General features: G+C 36.2%; 1 protein-coding gene across 1 annotated transcript; it reads left to right on the top strand.

The window, feature by feature from the left end:
- The first annotated feature begins 943 nt into the window (after positions 1-943).
- Positions 944-13,647, top strand: LOC113778492. Its single transcript, XM_027323923.1, has 3 exons — positions 944-3,114; positions 4,486-4,682; positions 12,982-13,647. Exons 1-3 carry the CDS (start codon positions 1,021-1,023, stop codon positions 13,094-13,096), a joined length of 2,406 nt encoding a protein of 801 aa, XP_027179724.1. The 5' UTR covers positions 944-1,020; the 3' UTR covers positions 13,097-13,647.
- Positions 13,648-21,972: the final 8,325 nt, after the last annotated feature.

Genomic DNA, 21,972 nt, shown 5'->3' with positions numbered 1-21,972 from the left:
GTATATTTATAATATATATTTCTATTATGTATTATATATAATATAATACATTTATACATTTATATTAATATACATAATATTAATTTTACATTTATACATAATATTAATACATTTATACATTTATATTAATTATATTAATACATTTATACATAATATTAATATATATTTATAATTTATTAATTTATAATTTATCTAATATTCATTTATAATTTATACATTTATAATAATATACACTTATACATTTATAAATATATTTATATTATGTATTATATATAATATAATACATATATAATGCATTTATATATTTTTATATAAATATATAAATATATTTATTTATAAATGTATTATAAATGCATAAATGTATATTTATATAAAAATATAAAAATATAAAAATTATAATTTATAATTTATACATTTATATAATATTCATTTATAATTTATACATTTATAATAATATACATATATAAATATATTTATATTATGTATTATATATATAATACATTTATATATTTATATATAAATATATTTATTTATAAATATTTATAAATGTATTATAAATGCATAAATGTATATAAATATAAAAATATAAAAATTATAAATTATAAATTATAAAAATACTTAAAAATATGTTTTAAAAATACTCCTAAAAATAATCCAAAAAACATCTACAATAAAAGTTTTTCATATAGTTTTTGAAAAATAACCCCAAAAATAACTAATCCAAACGGACTTGTATTTCAAAAATGAAATGCTACCGTGCTGTTTTTGAAAAACAACTCAAAAAACAGATAATCCAAACAGAGCCCATATTCGTCAAAATATGAGGGACTAAACATGTATAATTTTCGTTATGGAAACAGCCCCGCACAATTTCCCGGCTGCTTGGGGTCACAAAGCGGTAAAATACCAGCACCTTCTAGTGACCCGCCACAAAGAAGTCACTTTTTATTTTGTTGTTTGTTTGTTTTCCTATGAAACCCTTTTGGAACCAAGAAGAGTCCTGCTGAAGGTGAAAAAAAGATGAAGCTAAAAGCCAATCTCTCCTTTGATGGTAATGATGAAGATCATGATGATGAAAATAAGGAGAAAAAGAGGAAGAAAAATAGGAAGAAGAGTTCTTTTGATGGTGGGTTTGGGGTTAATTTAAAGGAAAATCTGGGTAGTGGATGTTTAGGTGTTAATTTTGGGGAAAACAAAAAAAAGAGTAGCAAAAAATGTAGAGATGATGATGTGGAAAAGAGGGTGGAAGGTGAGAATAATTTAGGTGTGGAAGTGGGTAATATTATTGGTAGTAATTTGGAGGAAAATGGATGGGTATCATCGGTTGATGATGGGGTTGGAGATGGAGAGGGAAAGGAGAAGAAACAGGAGGATTCGAGAAGTTTTTCGAGGCCAATTGGGCTTTTCTGTGACGAGAAGAGCGTGGAAGAAAAGAGGAACTGCAGCAGTGTTGGCGAGAAAATGGAGTCCGGTATCAGAAGTCAGGATAATGTTCCGGGTGATTCGGTGGTTTCGATGAACACTGCACTAGATAAGTTTGTTTATAAGGGCAGTAAAGTTGCAAGCAGTGCTTCCTGTTGGCAAATTCGTCGGCCTTGTGCTGAAAAAATCATGAAACGGAGGGATGAGAAATTGGAGAGGGAACAGGGTCATTTGAAGAATGGGACAGAAATGGTTGGGATTGCATCAGGGAAGAGAAAAAGCGGTGAAAAAGTTGGTCGAAAGAAAGCGAACAAAGAAATTCGAGTTGTGTCTCCTTACTTTGTCAAGTCTGTGGATAAGGAAGTAGTGTTGTTGGGGAAGGAGAAGAATTTGGAAAATGAATCTGGAAATAACGGTGGGATTGCATCAAGGAAAAGAAAAAGTTGCGAAGAGGGTGGTCGGAAGAAAGCAAAAAAGGAAGTTCGAGTTGTTTCTCCTTACTTTCTCAAGTCTGCAGATAGGGAAGCAGTGGCACAGGGGGAGGAGAAGAATTTGGTAAGTGGAAATGGTGAGATTTTAGGTGTTAATTTTGGGGAAAAGAAAAAAGAGAGGAGACAAAAATGCAGGGCTAATGCTGTGGAAAAGAGGGTGGAAGGTGAGCATAATTTAGGTGTGAAAGTAGGCAATATTATTGGTAGTACTTTGGAGAAAAATGGTTGGGATTCATTGGTTGATGGTAGGGTTGGAGATGGAGAGGGGAAGGAGATGAAACAGGAGTATTTGAGTAATTGTTTGAGGCCAATTGGGTTTTTTTGTGATGAGAAGAGACTGGAAGAAAAGAGGAATTGCAGCAGTATTGCCGAGACAATGGAGTCTGGTATCAGAAGTGAGGTTACTGTTCCAGGTAAGTCGATGAACAAAGCACTAGATAATTTATTGTCACAGTTTGCTTATAAGGGCAGTAAAGTTGAAAGAAATGCTTCACGTGGGCAAATTCGCCAGCCTTGTTTTGAGAAGATCATGAAACAAGGGGATGAGAGTTTGAAGAATGAGAAAGAAATTGTTGGGATTGCATCACAGAAGAGAAAAAGTAATGAAAAGGGTGGCCAAAAGGAAGAGAGCAAAGAAATTCGAGTTGTTTCTCCTTACTTTGTCAAGTCTGTGGATAAGTCTATGGGTGAGGAAGTAGTGGCACAGGGGGAGGAGAAGAATTTGGAAAATGGATCGGGAAATAATGGTGGTATTGGACCAAAGAAAAGAAAAAGTTGCCAAGAGGTTGGTCGGAAGAAAGCAAAAAAAGAAGTAGTGGCACGGCTGGGGGAGAAGAATTTGGTAAATAGAAATGGTGAGATTGCATCTGGGGTGGGAAAACGTGGTGTAAAGGGTCAAAAGAAAGCAAGGAAAGAAATTCGAGTTGTTTCTCCTTACTTTTTTAAGTCTACAGATAATGGAGAGGTGGCAAAGGGGGAAGATGCAGTGGAAGTCATAGTTCTGCCAAAACGAAGTAAACGTGATAAAAAGCGTACTTTTTCTCATGCCCAGAAACGAGATGAGGCTTACCAACGAAAGACTTTGGAAAACTCATGGAAGCCACCACGATCCCCTTTCAATCTACTCCAGGAAAATCATGCTCATGATCCTTGGAGGGTATTGGTTATTTGTATACTTCTCAATTGCACAACAGGTTTACAGGTTATTAACTGACTCCTGTTTCTTGCTTCGACTTGAGTCCAGACATGTCTGTTAGAATTGAATCTTTTCTAATTGGTTTACCCACTTCATTAAGCAGAATTGTTTAGTTTCGTCTTGTGGTCATTTGACACTTCCTCTGCATGAGATAAGGAGAAATATGCTTATTCTGGAACATGCTTTTTCTTAATTCTGGTGAACTTTATTAATCTGTATCGTTTCTTTGACCAGGTCTGTGTGGACATAGAATAAAACTTTCCACATACTTCTCGTTGCTCCAGGGAAACTATACATTCTGCACAATAGTTAGATTTTCCTGACAATTGTCACCAAACTAGTCAACAAATTTCTTTTGCTTAACAGAATTTCATGCCTGCTGCCATGCGTATCTCTACTTTTCCCTGATTTGGCTGATTCCAACAATTCAGATCAATACTGTTCATATCATTGAAATTGAGGGAATTATTAAGACATATTAGCATTTAATTAAGACCATTTAGGGGTTGCAGATCGTCATGCATCCTTTATGTTTCTAAAACACAATAGCTAATAGGGACTGTCCCAGAAAAGTTGTTTTTTTTTTCTTTCCTTTTGGACAAAATACAAAGAGATTGAAACTTGCAGGGAGAATCCACTGTACAATTTGCAATTTATGAGCTTTTATTGAGTTGGGAGGATGTGTAACTTAATGCGATTAATGGAACAAAGTTTCTGAAGTTACAACTACTCCTCAAGGACAGAAGCAGATGCCACTAAGGAAAGGTATTTGAGTTGTATCTGGCTCTTGAGCAGCAATACATCATTGGGAAACTAAAACCTATTTGTTTAATTGGAGAGAAGCTCCTTAAAGTACCCTTTCTACTGAAGGAAGCATGCTAATGCCAAGAAGAGATGATACTCATGTCATATCTGCTTCTTTCCTGTTCTAACTTTTTTGAGGTAGGGAATAGGCCTTCATTTGGTTTATATTTTTAGCAATTGAATTTCCAGTTCCTTAAAATGGGCTGAAGAAGGGAGGATCATTCTCTGACAGAACCCTCCGAAATTCATTTTCCACTTTCCAAACTGTTAAATGATAAACCATCGTTTTTCTTTGTGTCCCCTAAAATTCTATTGGAGGAATGTAGTTTAAATTTTTGCCAAGATTTCAGAAGGAAAAGGGAGTGGGATTTTTTTCCTGATAACATATTCTGTTTTGCAGTAGTCGATGTGTTTTATTCCTAGTCTATAATTTATGCTTAATACACTGTTGTTTCAGAATTAAGAGCTAGTATTCCAAGTACTAGTGCACTTTGTATGAATGATGTGGAGAGAATTTGTTGTTGAAAAGGTCGTATGCCACATATGTCTAATATTTGGTAAAATTCCATGCAGGTTAGAAGAGTCATAGATGAGCTTTTCACCCTGTGTCCAACTGCTCAAAGTGCAAGCCATATTTCTGCGGAGGACATAGAAAAGATTATACAACCTTTAGGCTTGCATAGGAAGAGGGCAGTGATGATTAAGCGTTTCTCTGCGGAATATCTTGGAGAAAGTTGGACTCATGTGACACAACTGCATGGTATAGGAAAGTAAGTTTGCAAACCCTCTTACATTGATAATGTAAATTTGCCTTTTTAATCCAATTGGAAGCAATTCAACTGCTCATGAAGATGTATTGGAGCCTTTCTCCATGTATCTGAGTTTGATATTTAGTGCAAGCATAAAGCTCGGCATATAATTTCTGATTTTGTAATTGACATCCTAGAAGGCGAAAGGGAAAATTTGGCATGTTATTGTAGAGTTTTCTAAGCCCTTTCAATGCCTTTTTTCTCATGGAGTGTGTTACAGCGTGCTGTAACAATTATAATCTAGATATTCAAGGTTTCAAAGTAATTTCCTCAACCTTTTATTTCTGCAAGTTCATTGATTGCTTTTTAACTTTTCAAACAAATTTGAAATCTCAATTACGAACTTGTTTCTTTCATGGCCTTCTCTGTCTCTCTCTCTAATAACAGAGGAAAATAGTTTTATTTACATTAGCATGTCCTCTTCTTATTTTTGTGATAGTTCACCACAGTTAATGGCACATTGCTTTTGGAGCAATCCAGAGCCAAATTTTGGCAGGTGGGTAATTCAACTGTGGCATTACCTTACATTGATGCTGGTAAATGTATATCCAAAGGGGGTCAATTGTGACAACATATAATGGTGACGGTTATGGATAGATACTGGAAGTTTTTGCAAATAGTGTACTACCTGAATACCTTCAGGAAGCAAATGATTGTAATTTGGAACGCTAACAAGTAGACATGAATGCTAATGTTTAGATCCTTTAGTCCTTTATTTTTTCTTGTAAAAAATTAACTTAAATGTTTAATAGCTGGAGCTCTGTAACTTTTAGCCGCTCATACTCTCCCAACTAAAAATGTAGATGCAAAAGTTTATATTTATTTTTTCAAAATGGAGATTCAAAGGATAAAGAAATGGACATTATGTGTTCCTACTTCTGCTTCTCTCTATCTTCTTGTCTGCTGTGTCCTCTTTCAATTTGCTCTTGTACAACTTCTTCTGCTGCCTCCTGCTTCTTCTGGGGTCAATGCTTTCTTCATTTGCTACAGCTAAAAAAGAGGGTGTTATCCTTGAATCTGATTGATGTCTCTGACGTGACCGGCCTTTCTCATTATTATGGATCTTCCAGAAAAGGAACCTCTATAGGTATAAGCACAATCAAGCATAACTTTTCCTTATTGTTGAAAGGGAGGATGGTAATCATGCATGTGGAGAACGGTAGTGTGAGGAAAAACATGAACCTGGGATTTGACATTCTTTTATGAGACTGATTTTACTAAATAGTAAATATGCTTCTAGTTTTTTGCCTTTTTACTTGTTTTCATTGTAACATGTCGGATTACTCCAAAAATATTTGCACCTGCCTCCCCATGTCTGAATATATTTGAATATTTGATTTTTTTTTTTCTGTTGCTCAATCTCCCAGCTCCCTGCATTCCCACATTTTGACTCCCTATGATGCGTCTCCATATCCCAGTTGTCAATTCCCATTCCTGTCACTCCACTCTACTAAGCTACATTTTCCACCAAGCCAAACCCCGATCACCACTCTACTAGCCCCTTGCACCTGCCTCCACCCTTTTATTACAAGTCGCTGCATCTCACTAGCAAATCTAACGCCTCCTTTTTAGAATCCCCACATGCATAGAGGAGAGAAAAAAATCCAACTCCTCCCTGGCCAGAAATTATTGCCCACTGTCATGTCAACCTTACCTGTTTTCCATAGTCCTTGATTGGCATATTCTTTGTGCTATGCTGCAGTATAATGTAGAATAGGTGTTATTGTCTGATTGGGAATCATGGAATCGTGATGCTTCTTACCGATACTAGTGATTAATTTCAAAATTTAAATTTTACAATCTTCAGAGATGATATTGTATAAATGGATTAGAATACTATGAAAACTAGAAAGGAATTAAAAAACCAAGAAAAATTGAGACGAATAGTATATTTTAGCATCTCTAAATCATTGGTTTTAAGGAGCTTCTAGAATGTTTGGCTCATTTTTGTACAGATTAGAAGCTGTTGATATATTCTTGAATAACCAGATCTTTTGAAGTTTCTTGTCTTTTTCATGGTGGTGCTTCATTCCACCTTGTATACTCTGTAAATTTCGGCTTTCTTTTTGTTTGGGCTGCTATCTGGTTCTATTTATTCTACTACCTAGTTTATCAGGTAAATAGTTTACAGAAAAGGGATAATTTCACAAACCTCCTCTAAGGTTTATGACAATTTCACACAGCTCCCCTCGGGTTTTACAAATTACACTGACCTCTCTTGTCACACTAAAAGGACAATAATGACCTTCACTTAATAGATAATTCATAATACAATGAAATGAGATTAAGAAAAGGAAAAAGAAAAAGAAACTCTACCTCTTCGGCTATCTTGTTTACAAGTTACAGCTGATGATGATTTTCTCTCTTACTGTCACTACGTTCTCATCCATCAGCCCCTTCCTTCTATAACTCGCTCTCAAATTCCCACCAACCATTGCCAATCAGATCACAAATGATCTCTCCAAGCTCTACCATATATTCTTATTTCTCATGTCTTCCCTTTGGAATTGCCAAATCACAAGTTTAGTTGAGCGATCAGATTTGGTGATTAAAGTAAAACCCGATTTCATACTCAAACTAAAAGGAGATGAAGAGGCTCAAGAGGGACAGAATTTGGTAAATTTGCTAATTTGTCTATCATCCATCCAGAAAACTTTTTTAAGATGTTAATAACTGCATTTGGATTTCTTTTTATGCATGGCAATTGTTGGTTGTGGTTTCACTTTGGAAGTAGAGCTTCTTCTCCATATTTAAGATGTTAACATGTTTGGAGATTTGGTGGTATTCTAGATTATTTTGTTTTGAGATGGTGTGGCCATTGGATTTGAAATTTGGGGTGTGATTAGTCGTGAATAGAATTTTGGTTTTCGACAAAATGAATTTCTTTAATATGTCTATAGTCATAATGATGCCTTTCCTTCTCTTAAACTTGATTAATCCCATGAATGCCTAAATCTCCCCTGAGGATTTTCTTCGAGGCCATAATGTGGCTCATGTAGTAGGAGTAGAGCCACTTGTATGGAATCAAAACATGGCATCCTATGTTGAAGATTAAGCAAACATAAGAGCAGTTGATTGTAAGCTTGGCCGTTCCATGGAACCATATGGTGAGAATATATCTGAAGGATGGAACAAACCTTCAAGGTTGGATGCATGCTTTGGGAGGAGCAATTTTATGACTATGATGATGAAGGTTTAGAATTTGGCATTAGAGTGTTTGCTAGGCTGGTTTGTTAGTATAGTGGCTTTGGCGGAAACATGGAAGAAGGCAATTGTCAAAATATTTTTTGTTTTTGTACAGAAAGGGTAGTTTTGGATTTTTGAGAAAAAATATAGCCTTTTGGGTTTATATTATTATATGAACAGTAAAAGTAAGGGAGGCAGGTGTAATTTAATAAACTTGAGGGGAGATCTCTGCAATTGTCAAAAACCTCAGGGGAGGTTTCTAAAATTATCCCTAAAAGAAAACTGTATACTCCAGAAAAGAACTTGAAAATCTAACTAATTGATTATATCAACTTGCAAATTTGCGCTGCACTGTTTTTAGTTGTTAAATTAATATTGATGATGAAACGCACAAACTCCTCCTTGAAAATTAACATGGCAGAATTCTTGACAAGCAATAGAAGCTAGTACTTGAAACAAAATTTGCGCTTTATCTTTTTTAGTCATTAAATTAGTATTGATGATAAAACACAGAAACTCCTCCTCGAAAATTAAATTAGCAGAATTCCTGGCAAGCAATGGAAGCTATTACTTGAAACACGTAAAAAGAACCTATTGGGAAAGATGAAAACAACTTAATCCTTGCATCTAGAAATTTTGTGTTGGCACTCTCAAAGTATGTCATAGTAAACTCCTTTGATGGTGTTTCTTGTTTCCTTCTAGAGTGGCATGACATTTGAACAGCACTACTATGAAACATCTAGTGGCTTAACATATTTGATTTCTGGAATTATTAAGGGTTTAATTGATTCTAAAGAGTATAGCCAAATTCAATTACAAGGAACCAGACTGGGCAAGCTGTGCTAGAAATCTCCAGACTTAGACTATAACTAATTTTTGATATTTATAGGCAATATGTTACTGAACCATTGTTGACCCATTTCTTCACCAGCATGTACTGCAAATGCAGAATGTGAACTTTGACCAATTCCCCTTTCTTGCCACCTCTATTGGAAGATTTTGCAATACTTCTATTTCAAAAGCTTTCCTGGAAGTGCTGCTGGAGTCTGATTCATTCTGTATTTTTTTATTAGTCTACGAGTTCAATTTCTTCCTTCTTGTAGTCTTTTCTTTCCTTTGAAGTTGTTTATGAAATCTAGCAAATCTTTGTACCACTGGCTGGTGATCATGATTCTTACTCCCAAGTCTTGTGCATTTAATAGTTGGAAATTTACTTTTAAGGACCATTTATAAGTCATCCTACTTGGTCAGAGGAGAACCAATTTTATTCTGGTCTTTCTGCAAATACTTGTGGTACTGTATCCCCTTAAAACATGGACCAGTTGTAAAAGCTTTTCTATCTTACTCTATTAATATACAATATCTACCCTGTACGTGGATTAGTCCGTGGGTCAGATCCATTTTGTCATGGGTGGTGTTGTGGCTCTTTCTTGCACGACCTTCCCTACCCTTGTCAAAATAGAAAATGTTTTAGCAATTACAGAACATTTGAAACAGTTTAACATTTTTGGTCCTGATAATTTCTCTGCATAATCCTTTGTATCTAACTAGATTATATACCTAAGAAGGCTCCCTGTGCAGTTTTTGGATTACCCTGAACCAGAATTGAAACCATGTCTCACAAGTTTTTAGCTTTCTGATTGTAGTGAATATATCGTCTAAACAAAGTTGATTTCCTGCAAAACAACTTTTCTGCATTTTAGGCAATGTGGTACATACTGTTGCTTAATGAGGTCAGGCCTTTAAAATGAAGAGTTGTCAAGCTCAATGCCTCTCTTCCCTCTTCTTGTCCTTTCATTACGCTTCGTCTGCCTGCTGCTTCTTGCATCTTTTAGTATGCAAATGATGTGTTTTTATGAGACTGATTTTACTAAATAGTAAATAATTTTCAAATCTTATACCTTTTTCCCTGTTTGCACTTTAAGATGTAACATTACTCCTCCAAACATATTTGCACCCTGTACTCCTCCACCTATATCTGAAGATGTATGACCATTTGATCTTTCTGTTCTCCCACCTTCCAACTTCCTGCATTCACCCTTTTAGACTCATGTGCCTCCATTGCATTGTTGTCGACCTCCATAATTGCTACTCCATCCTGCTACAACCAAGCTTTATCCATTACACAAAACCACATCAGAACCATTCAACCTAGATGTTGCTTGCTAAAATGGTTTTATCCTATGCTTGAATTGTACTTTTTTGAATTGCAATTGGTTGGCAGTTAATCGAATGCTGACTCAGCAAGACTAAGTTACATAGCTGTCAATTAGATACAGTTAGTTACTGAGTCAATTATTTGCGGTTAGGCACAGTTGTTGGTTACCATTGGTTAGAAATGGGAGTTGGATGAATGAATGATGAGGGAGGAAGTCAGTCTGAATTGCTGCCAAATTTTCTCAAGTTCTTTCATTGCAATTTTCTCAGTTCACTATCATTCTTTAATAAGTTATTTTTCTCTAGTTTTTGAATTGTATTCTCCATTTCAACTTACAATTCCTGAGCTAAAAGGGTTTGAGACTTCCACTGCCTTCTGCATGACTTCTACCCTGTCAGTACAAGCTCGCCAACAAATCCAACTGTCATTTTCTAGCAACCAAAAAGGGGGGAAAATTCAACTTTTCCTTTGGGTAGGAACTATTGTTCAGTACCATCTCAGGCTCTTCCCCTTTCTTCATCCCTTGATTGGCACAATCTTCTGTGTTTAAGATGCAGTTTAACGTAGAATAGGTGATAGTGTCTGATTTGAAAGGATGGAGCTATGATGCTCTAGTGGCTGAATTGAGAATGTGAATGGATTAGCTTAGGGATGCTACTGCAGAAATGTATTAGATTAATAGGAAATATAGAAGGAAGAAGAAAAATTGGAAAACTGTATGTTGACAATTTAATTAGATAATAGAGGACATAAAGCATTTTTAAAATGTCTAAATCATTTGCACCTAAGAGTTTCTTGTCTATTCGGCTCATTTAGCACAGAATACAGATTTAAGGGTAGAATCTTGGAGTCAATAGTATTGGGAACTTACACCTAGTTTGAATTGGTATCCTGTATTTTTGCCCGAATAAAATGGAAACACTCACCAGAACAACTTTCTGATATACTCTGTGTGAGTGCAGAGGGAAGCATGGTAGAAGTATCCACATTAAGTTTCGAATTGCATTATTTTAGTGGAAACTATTTTCATTTTTGTGAACAGTCATAAGAGCCAATACTTAATTTTCCTTAGTCATTTGACATCTTTGTGGTGAAGTTAGAAGGGAAGAGAGAGAGAGAGCCCCGGGGGGGGGGGGGGAGGGAGGCTGGATGCAGGAAGTGTATGAAGACACAAATCTACAGTCATCTCACTCTGTTCTTGATCTTTTGGTGTCTGTCCGTTAGAAATTGCTTGAAGCTGTTGATAACTTTTTGAATAACCTGATTCACTGAAGGTTCTTGCCTTTTTGGTGAACGTGCTTCATTCCACTTATCTTGCTCCATAGATTTTATGGTTTCTCAATAGATTTTACGGTTTCTCATTTTTTAGATTGATATGTGGTTCTATCAATTTGCGTAATTGGTTGCCAATTATGTACTTACGTTAAAGTAAATTTTTTATGGAGGTGTTATATGCTAGAATAGAAATTAAAAGATGTTTTAGACTATTGAATCATGTTAGTGGAACAAAATGCTGTTACCAAGGGTATGTGGATGTGTAGTGATTGTAGATTTTGATTGTTCTGAAATAATGAAATGCGTAAACATGATTATTCGCCTTAAATTTTTTTATCTGAACAGCATAATTTGCATTTGAAAGCATCTTGTTCACATTTGATTGTCCTGTTTCTCTCCCTCTCTAATCTTTTTTTTTTTGTGCTTTCTATGATGTTAACATTGTTAAACAAGCAAAAGTACCTTTTGTCTCCTGAAATTAATCTTCCTTACTGACAAGCACCATGTTGTTACCAATTACTTTTTTTTTGTCTTGGAATAATAGGTAATTTACAAAAGAAGGCATTTTTACCAAGTTTGACATTGACACCCATTTTTGTCAAACCTTTCAGCTGAAATTTTACTTTTCTTAAAAAGAAAAAATTAAGGAAAAAGGGGTAGCCCAGTTTTGGTGTCAACAGAGTTGGTAGTTCCCCACTCCCAAAATCCTGCACAAAATACAAACAGAGATAGAGTTGCAAACCTTATATGATGACTCTCTTTTATCCAGGCTTCAGACAATTTGTTTGGATCAAAATTAAAGGTATGATATTTCTGGACGGTAGACCACATAAAAGATAGTGAAACAAGCAGTGTTTTTCTGAAGCAGGCAAATTAATGTGTTGCAGTCAATTAACTATGACAGTTGTAACCCCTTTTGATTTCTTATGTAGTTTTCCCTTAAGTTTGACTGGACAATAAAGCTAAGGGACTTCTATTTGTGGTAACTGCTGACTTCAATCAATTCTTGAATAACTATGAATGAATTGAAAAGCTTGAAATTTTTTGTCTTGATTCATGAAACCTTGATAAAATGAATACTCAATCGTATAAGAGAAGGATATGCAATTGAATTCAGAGGTGCATTCTTGTTATTGGTGTTTTTGTATTTGAGAAGTGCTGATTTTCGAGTCAATGGTTAGACAGCAAGAAGTTGCGAGCAGAGACCCAAGATGAGGGGTCCTGGTGTTTGATTTATATACCCAGTTGGTGGAAATAGTTTTCATTTTCTAGCCTTTCCTTGTGAGTGCCTATGGTAACATGTTCTTGTTTTTGCTGGTAGAATTGCTTAATGAGGGTATGGTAAATGTTTGTATTTTTAGTAATTCTTGTCTTGATAACCTTTCAATCAAAAGTCAAAGTGGCTGGCAGATTTTTAATTATATGACATGGTCAAAATTGAAACGTATTCCACTACATTTTGCCAGTGTCACATGTGCAGACATACCTTATGGTACAAGTTATTTTTCTCACTCTCAGGATTTTGGCTGTACCATAGCTGTAGAAAACCCAAAATGTACACAAACCCTGTAGATCATTGACTTGTATAAAAGAGTTTCTCAAATTTGGCGTCAACTAAACTGATATTCTTTTTTTGGCCAGGTATGCAGCTGATGCATATGCCATATTCTGCACAGGAAGGTGGGATCGCGTCACACCATCAGACCACAAGCTAAATGAGTACTGGGATTTCCTTCGGGCAGGTTGTGCGACATAAAACTTAAGCAAAAAGATGTCGCATTTTTGTGCATTCTAACTTGAAAAGATAGGAATCTCGCTGTATCGTTTTGGTTTCCTCATTTCTCTCTTTCTGCCAGGTTGATCTTGATAGTGAAGCATAGCAGTTTAGGCTTCCAAAGTATGGTTTCATTCCATCTTGTATATGAAAACGTTGGTTTTGGTTTTGGATAATCCAGTTTCTAAGTAATGATGTGTTCCCCTTTCTCTAGATTAGCTAGACTTGTATACACATGGTATGGGTGTCTGGCCTTGGGGCACCAGAGTGTTCCTAATGGTTAGGGTCACTGGTTGACCATATGATGATTTGCAGGAAATTTCTTGCATAGAACTGGTCTGTGTTACTCAAAGGTCCAAGTGCTAGCACGTTAAGCTTCCGAATAGGAGTTTTAGAAAAGGTGAAAGCAAGCGTGATCTATAAAAGTAGACACAGGTCTATGCCAGAAATGCTGCTTCTAGTATTATCATTAACCCTTGATGATTTTTGGGGCCTGATTGATCAGTATCAAGACTTTTGCTTCCATTATGGTCTCCTTATTTGTTTTGATTCCTGAGTTTGCTTTATTGAACCATGCGGCCATGAGTGTTATGTCTTCTCAAAAAGCACGCTTGCATACCGTCCTAGCATTCAGCATCTGAAAGCTTGTGGTGTAAAGAATATAGCTTCATGAGGAAAATCCCAGCAAGTAGCATGACTGATACCTGGAAATGGCAAATGAACTCTAGGGACAAATCCCTAACGGTAAAGGGATGGAGATAAAATTGCTGATTGTTGTAGCATCTCTCTGCTAAAAACGCTGTAATTTTGCTTTTTCCTTTGTGTTTTACCAATAGGTCTCCCTGGAAATTCTGCTTCAAGCAATATTTTCACCTTTCCTTGGAAATTCGGGGTGAGAGATTCAGTGCACAGACTATTTCAGACAGTTATGGACAAATAAGCAACAAAATCCTATCTCACAGGCCAAAAAAACAAAAAACAAAAAATGTGAATGTGAAATGGGTAAAAAAAATAAAGCTAGAATAGAACGAGTTTATTCTATAATTATCCACAGTAAAAACGTGGTCTAAGATACATGCCGCTAAAATGATGCATCTGAACAGCAATTTCGCATACTAAAGCAACTCAGAGGATCAACTCATAAACAAAAACAGTAGCGACTAGAACTTGGATAGAAATACTAGTAGTATTCCAGTCGAACCAAAAGTTACAATCTAAGCACAAAAGAAGAGAACACAGCCACTGAACCAAAGAAGAAGATAGGTTAGGGACGAAATACCGAAGAAGAAGGCCATTCTCGTCCCTTCCTCCTATGTTACATATTCTGTCTGTTACATGACACGATTGTGCTGCTTGCAAAAAGGTAAGTCAAGGGGATCCAAGGCAGATACGTTCAAGTGACATGCACAAAACTCCTCTGACCAGTTAGAAATATGATGGCTAACAAAATAGTGGGAAGGGCTTGATATTCAAAATCTGGTGTTATAACCAGTCTTTATGGATGTAAAGATCTAAGAAATCCATTTAACGAACATCTAGTTTCTTCTGATCCACCTAAACATAGAACACTCAACCAGTCAACCATTTTGCAGTTCCTTCTTGTTCTTGTTCTTGTTCATAGTCTCAGAGGTAACTGACCCACTCAAACCATGCAACTCGACTATCTTTCCTTCCTTCACCACTAAAACGCTAGGTGGGTTGAAACTCATCTTGAGAATCGGGTAACATTCCATCCAGTCTTGTCCTAACAAGAAATCACAAGGTCTTAGCTCCGCGATTCTCGCATCAACTACAAATTCATGACCGTGCATCATCCACTTAAACTTAGGACATCTGAACCTGCTCCACTTCCTTATAGCCACCTGTTGGTTTTAGACCAAAATAAATCATACAAGTAACAATAATTTCTCTAATAAAATTTAACAAATAAATTAACAAAAATTCATACCTCAATATTGCATTAAAAATGCAAATAATTTGTACCATATGTGACGACCCCACCTCCCCCTAGGGTGTACCAAAGGGTTTAGCGGATCGCCTGTCCAACTCTCGCCAGGACTCACTCACTCATAGCACAAGAAAAATAATGTACATCCATAGAAAATAAATAACACATCCATTTTAACTTAATATATATATTGATGGTCAAATCCAGATACAAAACTTCTACACACCAAAATATTTCAAAGTATTTACAATTTGAGTCCAAACAACCCTAATCAGGTGCTAGCGCGAGTACCATTTCAAAATTTCAAAACTAGACTACTCTGTACAAGTCTCACGCCTCGCTCGAACCCCCTGTTAAGGAAAACAAATGGAATGGGGTAAACTATATGCTTAGTGAATAATCAGGGATAAAAACGTAGATCACATCCAAATAAACAAGTAAATCAGGATATTTCACATCAATAACAGAAAGGTAACATCACAATGGTAGGATACGGGTGGCTCCAAAGCCAGTTCAATTTCCCGAGCTTGAATGCCTGTTGACACTCTGTCAACCAAAGTACACATGGTCCGTAGACTCCACTTACTTTCCCCGTTCACCTTATCAACCCCCGCTGACTAGTCAACAGCACATAGCAACTCGAGCGAAACAAAATCACTTAGTTTTAATCAAAACTTTAACAAAGAACGAAATCCCAAGGTTAGCATGGAACTAACTTCGATCAAGTCCAGGCTGGCTCGAATAGTTCGTCTACCCTTGGAACCGGGTTGGAACCAAACCCTGAGATATCCAATCTCTCAATAGATGATATCTCTTAACAAAGTACACAACAAAGTACTTACCCCAACAGCACACAGCAAAAAGGGGTTCAACTCAAGTCATGTAATCACCCCCATCAGCACACAACAAAAGGGTGATACTCAACATAAGGCTTGTATTCCCACATATGAAATCAAAACAAAGGATGGGCTTAGGTCGAATGAGATAAAGTACACCCTCGTCTAAGTATCCATTCAACATATACAAAACACTTTGACAATTTCACATCAGTAAACAACCCAATTACTCACTCAAAATAGTGAGCACGCAAATCAAGGCACTTTATACGGGTCCACCGACTCCGTCCGGTTCGTCACTGCCTGTGACAGAAGATTATACTCAATCTGATCAAGGATGCGATACTCCAACTATCAAGTGAATCGACCTATCACAAATGGAAATAAGGATAAAACGAACAAAAGGGCAAAGGACAAGGAACAGCATGCGCGCGTGCGCAGAAAATACAACGGTAATAAAAAGCGGGTTACACGATTTGACCATAAACTGGAGCTGTGGTCAATCGGATCAAATGTACTGTGTGTCTGAAGCTAGAGAAAGAGTTACAGCAACTTCCATGAAGACAGCTCAAACCCAGTTTTTTTTAGTGTATCCAAGTCAAATTGCAGAATACAGAACTAGAAACGCCAAAGGCAGGTTATCCAGTGGAAAATTTGGCGGCATGCCCCTTGTGTTTTACCTTTTCCAGCCATTTATGGCTTTCAACTATTTTCCTCAAATCAAGTCCCCAAAAGTCACACACAAAAATAATCCTCATTTCAATGCCGTTCAATAGCTCTGTCGTGTTCAAGCTAGGAAATGTCCGGAAATGAAGTTTAAGTCATAAAACAAAAGACAGATGTTGACATCACTTAGTGTATCAAGACACAACCGACAGCCTATACCATTTCTAAAGCTAAGATAAAAGGGGCTGCCAACTTTGAAGAAGAACCAACTCAGTCGCAGTTCGTAGTGTATCCAGGTCAAAATTTTCAAAATTTACAGAACCAGAATCTCACAATTAGGGCTAGTTTAACCACACTAGATGCCGTAAAAGATAATAACTGCAAGGTACCGAAGTCCGATTAAAGGCGTTTTCCAACAGGGGGCGTTAGAAAGCCTAAGAACATAGCACAATAACAACATTCCTGTGTTTTTGGCTCCAAATGGCTATTCAGTACGGATTCAGGGTGAACAGATGCGATCAGATTGGTGAAAATGTCAAACGCCGAACAGAGCTCTAACCTATGGCAGTCAGGGGTATTTTTGTCTTTTTATGTGTTACAATGCTCGGATTAGGTTCAACTTTTACAGGAAGCTATAAAATATCATTCCCTACAACTTTCATGTTTTGTGCTAAGCCTAATTCGGCCCCCATCATGGTCAAACAAAACCAGGCAAAACAGAACAAAGAAGAATCTCAATTCTGGAATGTGAACTTTTCCACTAGAAATTCATATCCAACAAGTACTCTATCATCAAAGCCATCAACTACTAGCTCAATAACATCAATTAAGAGGTAGATAACTATAATCAAAGCTAAAAATGTAAACCCTAGCTCCATATCCAACGAATCAATCAAAACTAACCGATTAACCGTCATAAGGCAAGATTAAGAGCTTCTAACTAAACTTTAACAAGATTAAAGAAGAGAAAAGGGATAGGCAGTCATGGTACCTTCCAAAGGTCCCCTGTAGGAAAGAAACACACCACTTTCTTCCAAATATTCTTCCACACAAAGCTTGCCAAACACCACAAGGTAAGTTTAATCGGTTTAGTTTTCTTGTTTTCTCACTAAATCAAGCAAAACCCATGATGGATTGAAGCTCTCTTTCTCTTGTTTTTCCCTCTCTCTCTCACGGCTGCTAGGCTGAAAATGAAGGCTCAAATGAAGCTTCAAGAAGGTTAAAATGATAGAAATGAATTTGGGTCAAAGGTGACAAGTGTCACACTTTGATTGGTAGTCAAATTTTGTTTTTTTCTCTCTTATTTTTGGTCCAATATTTCGGCTGCCTTGAGGATATTTTGGGGGCTGATTTTAATCAATTAATAGTAAGGAAATTAAGGTAATAAAGTAGTGTTCAAGTGGTGCACTCACTCGGTAACAAATGGTACCCGTCGGTTCAACCCGTTTTTTCTTAAATCGTGTATACTAGGGTTTTAACTTATAATTCACTAACTTATGATTCTTACTTCTAATCACACACTTAATAACATCTAAACTCACCCTTAATCACTGAATTTAGTGCACACATCTCACCAAGTGATCACACGGTCAAAATACGCAAAAAGTCCTAATTTACCCGAACTAAGAACCTACAGGGAAAACCCTTGATTCTATGGTTGATTGCAATTACTGAGGATGTGAATGAGTAGTAAAGCTATTAGAAAGGAATAAATGCCAAATAAAAGGAAATTTAAGAAAAAAGTGAGGGATTTTTACAATTCCATTGATTACAATTAGGGTTTCGAGTAAAATATAAGAGATTTAAGAAAACTGGTTAGTCACAAGTAACTAGGGTTTTTTATTAGACTTTAGGGTTTCTAGTCCCTTTAAAACAAATTTAAGGTTTTAAATCAAACCCAAAGAAATAAACTCCAATATCTTCTTTACAAACAACCTCCTAACGTTCGGTGTATCACACCATAAAAATGTTAATTTGGCATGGGTTGAGGCGCGGACCAAGTTGCTCTCTTTAAGACGATTCGCGCTCCTACGGAGTATCCTCCGGTGTAGTAGGTCTTAGCATGTCGCCTCCCGGATACAACAGCCCAGCCTTTTGTACACTGTAGTCTACTCCAATCTACATTATTGGAATAAGACAGAAACCTCACACTAACACTGATCTTTGCCCTATAAACTCTTATAGTAGTTAAAGAAAAATAGGAGGTAGTATAGAGATAGCAAAGTATGCATATGGTTTGGTTGATAGATGCCTTATATATAGGCTAAGAAACTAGGAATATTAAAATACCAACATTAATAGGAATTTCACCTCATATTTCAGTTACAAATTGAAAAGTTTAGATTCATTGTATAACAGTAAAAAATTACTAAATGAATTCATAAAACCTAATCATTACATAAGTTACAAATGCAAGACATAAATCTCATAAGTTACACATTTAAATGTTTCAATTTGTAACTGAAAATTTATTTAAAGAATTTGTAATTTATTTAATTTGAATTCAAAATAAATATGTGATTTTTTTAATTAAAATATCCAACACCACCTAACACAAATTTCACTAGTAATGGCTCGGTCTACTCTATCTCATACCCTGCTTGTGAGGACCCGAAAAATTTCTTATTTTTATCGAATATTAATGGTTTAATTAAGTATTTATCCACCTGTTTTCCCCAAATAATTTATTACGACCATTTTAAATCCATTCGTATGGAATAATGTCTTCATTATGCTTTTAAAACGTCCCGTTAACAACTTCAATTTTCGGAGGATTGTTTAGGTGAGAAATAATGAACACGAGTGTTTCAAGGTGATATTATATTCGAGAGTATGATTATCCTGGGGAAATTAAGAACGGACAATAGCAGATTAAGAAAAGTTAATCGAGAATTAAAGGTGAATAAGTTCTAAGTGAGCATATACTACTCACGCGTGGATAGTTTTCCAAAAGACGCATGGATACAAATTTATTGGAGATTTGAGGAGTTAATACTCGACTCATGTGAGGACTCGTAAAACTCCTATTAAAACTCTATTTTGAGCTTATTTAATTATTTACTTGTTCATTTATTCCGAGTATTATTTTCTAGACCTATTGAACCTAATTACGTGGAAATATAGCTTCATTATATTTTTAAAGTGACTTGTTTCAAAAATTAATTTCCGGGAGCGCGTTTAGTGAGAACAGTGAATAGTGCTTGGAAATTTTACCCGATTGAGAGTACAATAGGCTTGGAATATTAAAGACTTATACAATGGACCTAAATTAGGTATTTTAACGATTAAATACTCAAGTGATAGTTATTAGTATTATCGTTATAAGGATTTCTTGGAGGTTTCGCGTTATCGCGCTTAAATTGGTGGTACGCGTTTTCACACGCGCGATTTTAATTGAGGGACTTTAGACCCTTATTTTGGGACGAATAAGAGTGAATAATATTTACATGAATATAAGTGCATTAGAGGTTTAGTGCACTAGTGAAACAAATGCGAGAGAAATCGAGCACGAAACGCGCGCGAGTGTGCGCGGTAGAAGAGTTGACTTTTGCACCATTTCTAGCCACACAAATGAAGCTTCCTTAGGAAGCCAAATTTGAACCAAACTTACCCTCTCTCATGCTCATTTCAGCCGGCACCCAAGCAGCAAAAACAACCAAGGCTTCTCAAATTTTTCCATCTCCAAATTCTTGCACAATCCTCAACTAAATCCTACCAAATTTTCACAGCACTTAGCTCTACACTAGAGGATCATCTTGAGCTATAAAAAGGGGAAGCTTTCACGGTTTTTCTTGGCCAAAGGGGAGACCGAAATTTCTGGTTTTTGCACACCAAAGAGGTAAGTGATGATCAACTCATAGAATCTTGTCATTTGGAGGTTATCTTACCTAGTTAAGTTCATTTATGCCTTTGGTTAGCTTGTTTATGGTGTAAAATGAAATGGGTGGGCTCTATGAACTCCCACCTTTGTCTTGAGGGCTGATCTCATGCTTGATGATGGATTTAATCTTGGTTTAGTGCTCAAAATGGTAGATTAATGGTGTATAATTAGAAGAAACTTCAAGGAGTGCATGGAGTAAAAAGTTTCGATTCTGCCCCTGCTTTGGACGTACCCTTTTCTGCAGAATTTTGAGGGTTTAATGGCTTGTATATGATGTTTATATGTTGTATAGATGGTGTACAAAATTTCATGGAAAAATATTGAGGTTTGGTTGGTCAAAGGAATTATTTTCGTGAAGCTAGTAAACCTGGAAACTGTTCCCGTAATGCTCAGACCAGCTTTCTTGTTTCGTCCATAACTCTGTGCTCCGATGTCAAAATTGAGTGCCGTCAGTGGAATTTGAAACTAGACATTCCCAGCTTTCCACGGTATAAAATGCACATTCTGGTTCCATGTGTGTGAGCCGAACCAACCATTTAAAGTTGGCTGTTCTGTTTCTCTGTTTTCCTGGAATGAAATGCTGAGGCTGCAACTTGTGGCTCGAATTCGAGCTAGTTGTGTGCCGAATTTCAAAATGATTTCTTCTGTGAAATTATAGCTCTATGAATGTATTTTCCAACACCATAAACCATGCTCAATTCTGAGTTAATTTGAGTGATTTGTGATCAAAATACGGAACCTGCCCTGCTCTTGAAAACCCTAACTTTTGGACAGATTTGATGCAAGGCTTGGTGTAGACTTGCTAATTGAATTTTTGGGTGTTAAACACTTACCAAATGTACCATGAATGTTCCTTAGGCTTTTCCTACACTAATGAACTATGTTTGGAGGATTTTCCTTGACCAAATGTTTGGAATGGAAAACCAAAAAGCTCAAGGCAGTTCTGCCTTAGGATTTTCGAAACTTTGGGTGTTTGGTTGACTACCTTCCCGAAGGTATTTTTCCATGAAAGTTGATAGAGAATGCCCTTTTATATAGGAGTATTATACTGCCAAATTTTGTACCAATCCAAGTCCATTTTGATACCCAACTAAGGTCCCAAAATCGGAAACTCAAATCTGGAAATTTGTTCAGCAGTTTCGAATTTTCCCAAATTTTGAGCTGCTATATCTCGGTGCTCGAAACTCCGTTTCTTGTCCCGCTTGTTTTGTTGTAAATTTGGATTACAACACTATTAGAGTTACAAATTTCAAAGGCTAGTTTCACTCAAGTGAATTTTTCCGAATTTTCAAAGTTGGCCAAAAACCAACTTAAATCTGCCTTATGAACCAAAACAACAACTTTGAGCTCATTTTTGAATGTTTTCCATTTGGAATCTTAGAAAAGTGTATTCTTAGAAAAGTATATTCTAAGAACTTTTAGTACTTTCAAAGAGGTTTCCAACGGCACCTAGTTTTCTAATTTCTGACATGTAGAATGGGAGATATGATTTTTCAAATTATCGTATCAAACCTGAATTTTTTTCCCA

Source organism: Coffea eugenioides, chromosome 7 (genome assembly GCF_003713205.1).
Source record: "Coffea eugenioides isolate CCC68of chromosome 7, Ceug_1.0, whole genome shotgun sequence".
NCBI lineage: Eukaryota > Viridiplantae > Streptophyta > Magnoliopsida > Gentianales > Rubiaceae > Coffea > Coffea eugenioides.
Note: the sequence above shows the minus strand (reverse complement) of the source record. Positions and strands in the feature narration are given on the sequence as shown.

Excerpts from the sequence above, each read along its gene's own strand:
- LOC113778492 (XM_027323923.1), top strand. The coding sequence starts at position 1,021 with ATGAAGCTAAAAGCCAATCTCTCCTTTGATGGTAATGATGAAGATCAT. Across the intron at positions 3,115-4,485 it reads ATTGCACAACAGGTTTACAG|GTTAGAAGAGTCATAGATGA; the intron begins GTTATTAACTGA and ends AATTCCATGCAG. Across the intron at positions 4,683-12,981 it reads CAACTGCATGGTATAGGAAA|GTATGCAGCTGATGCATATG; the intron begins GTAAGTTTGCAA and ends TTTTTTGGCCAG.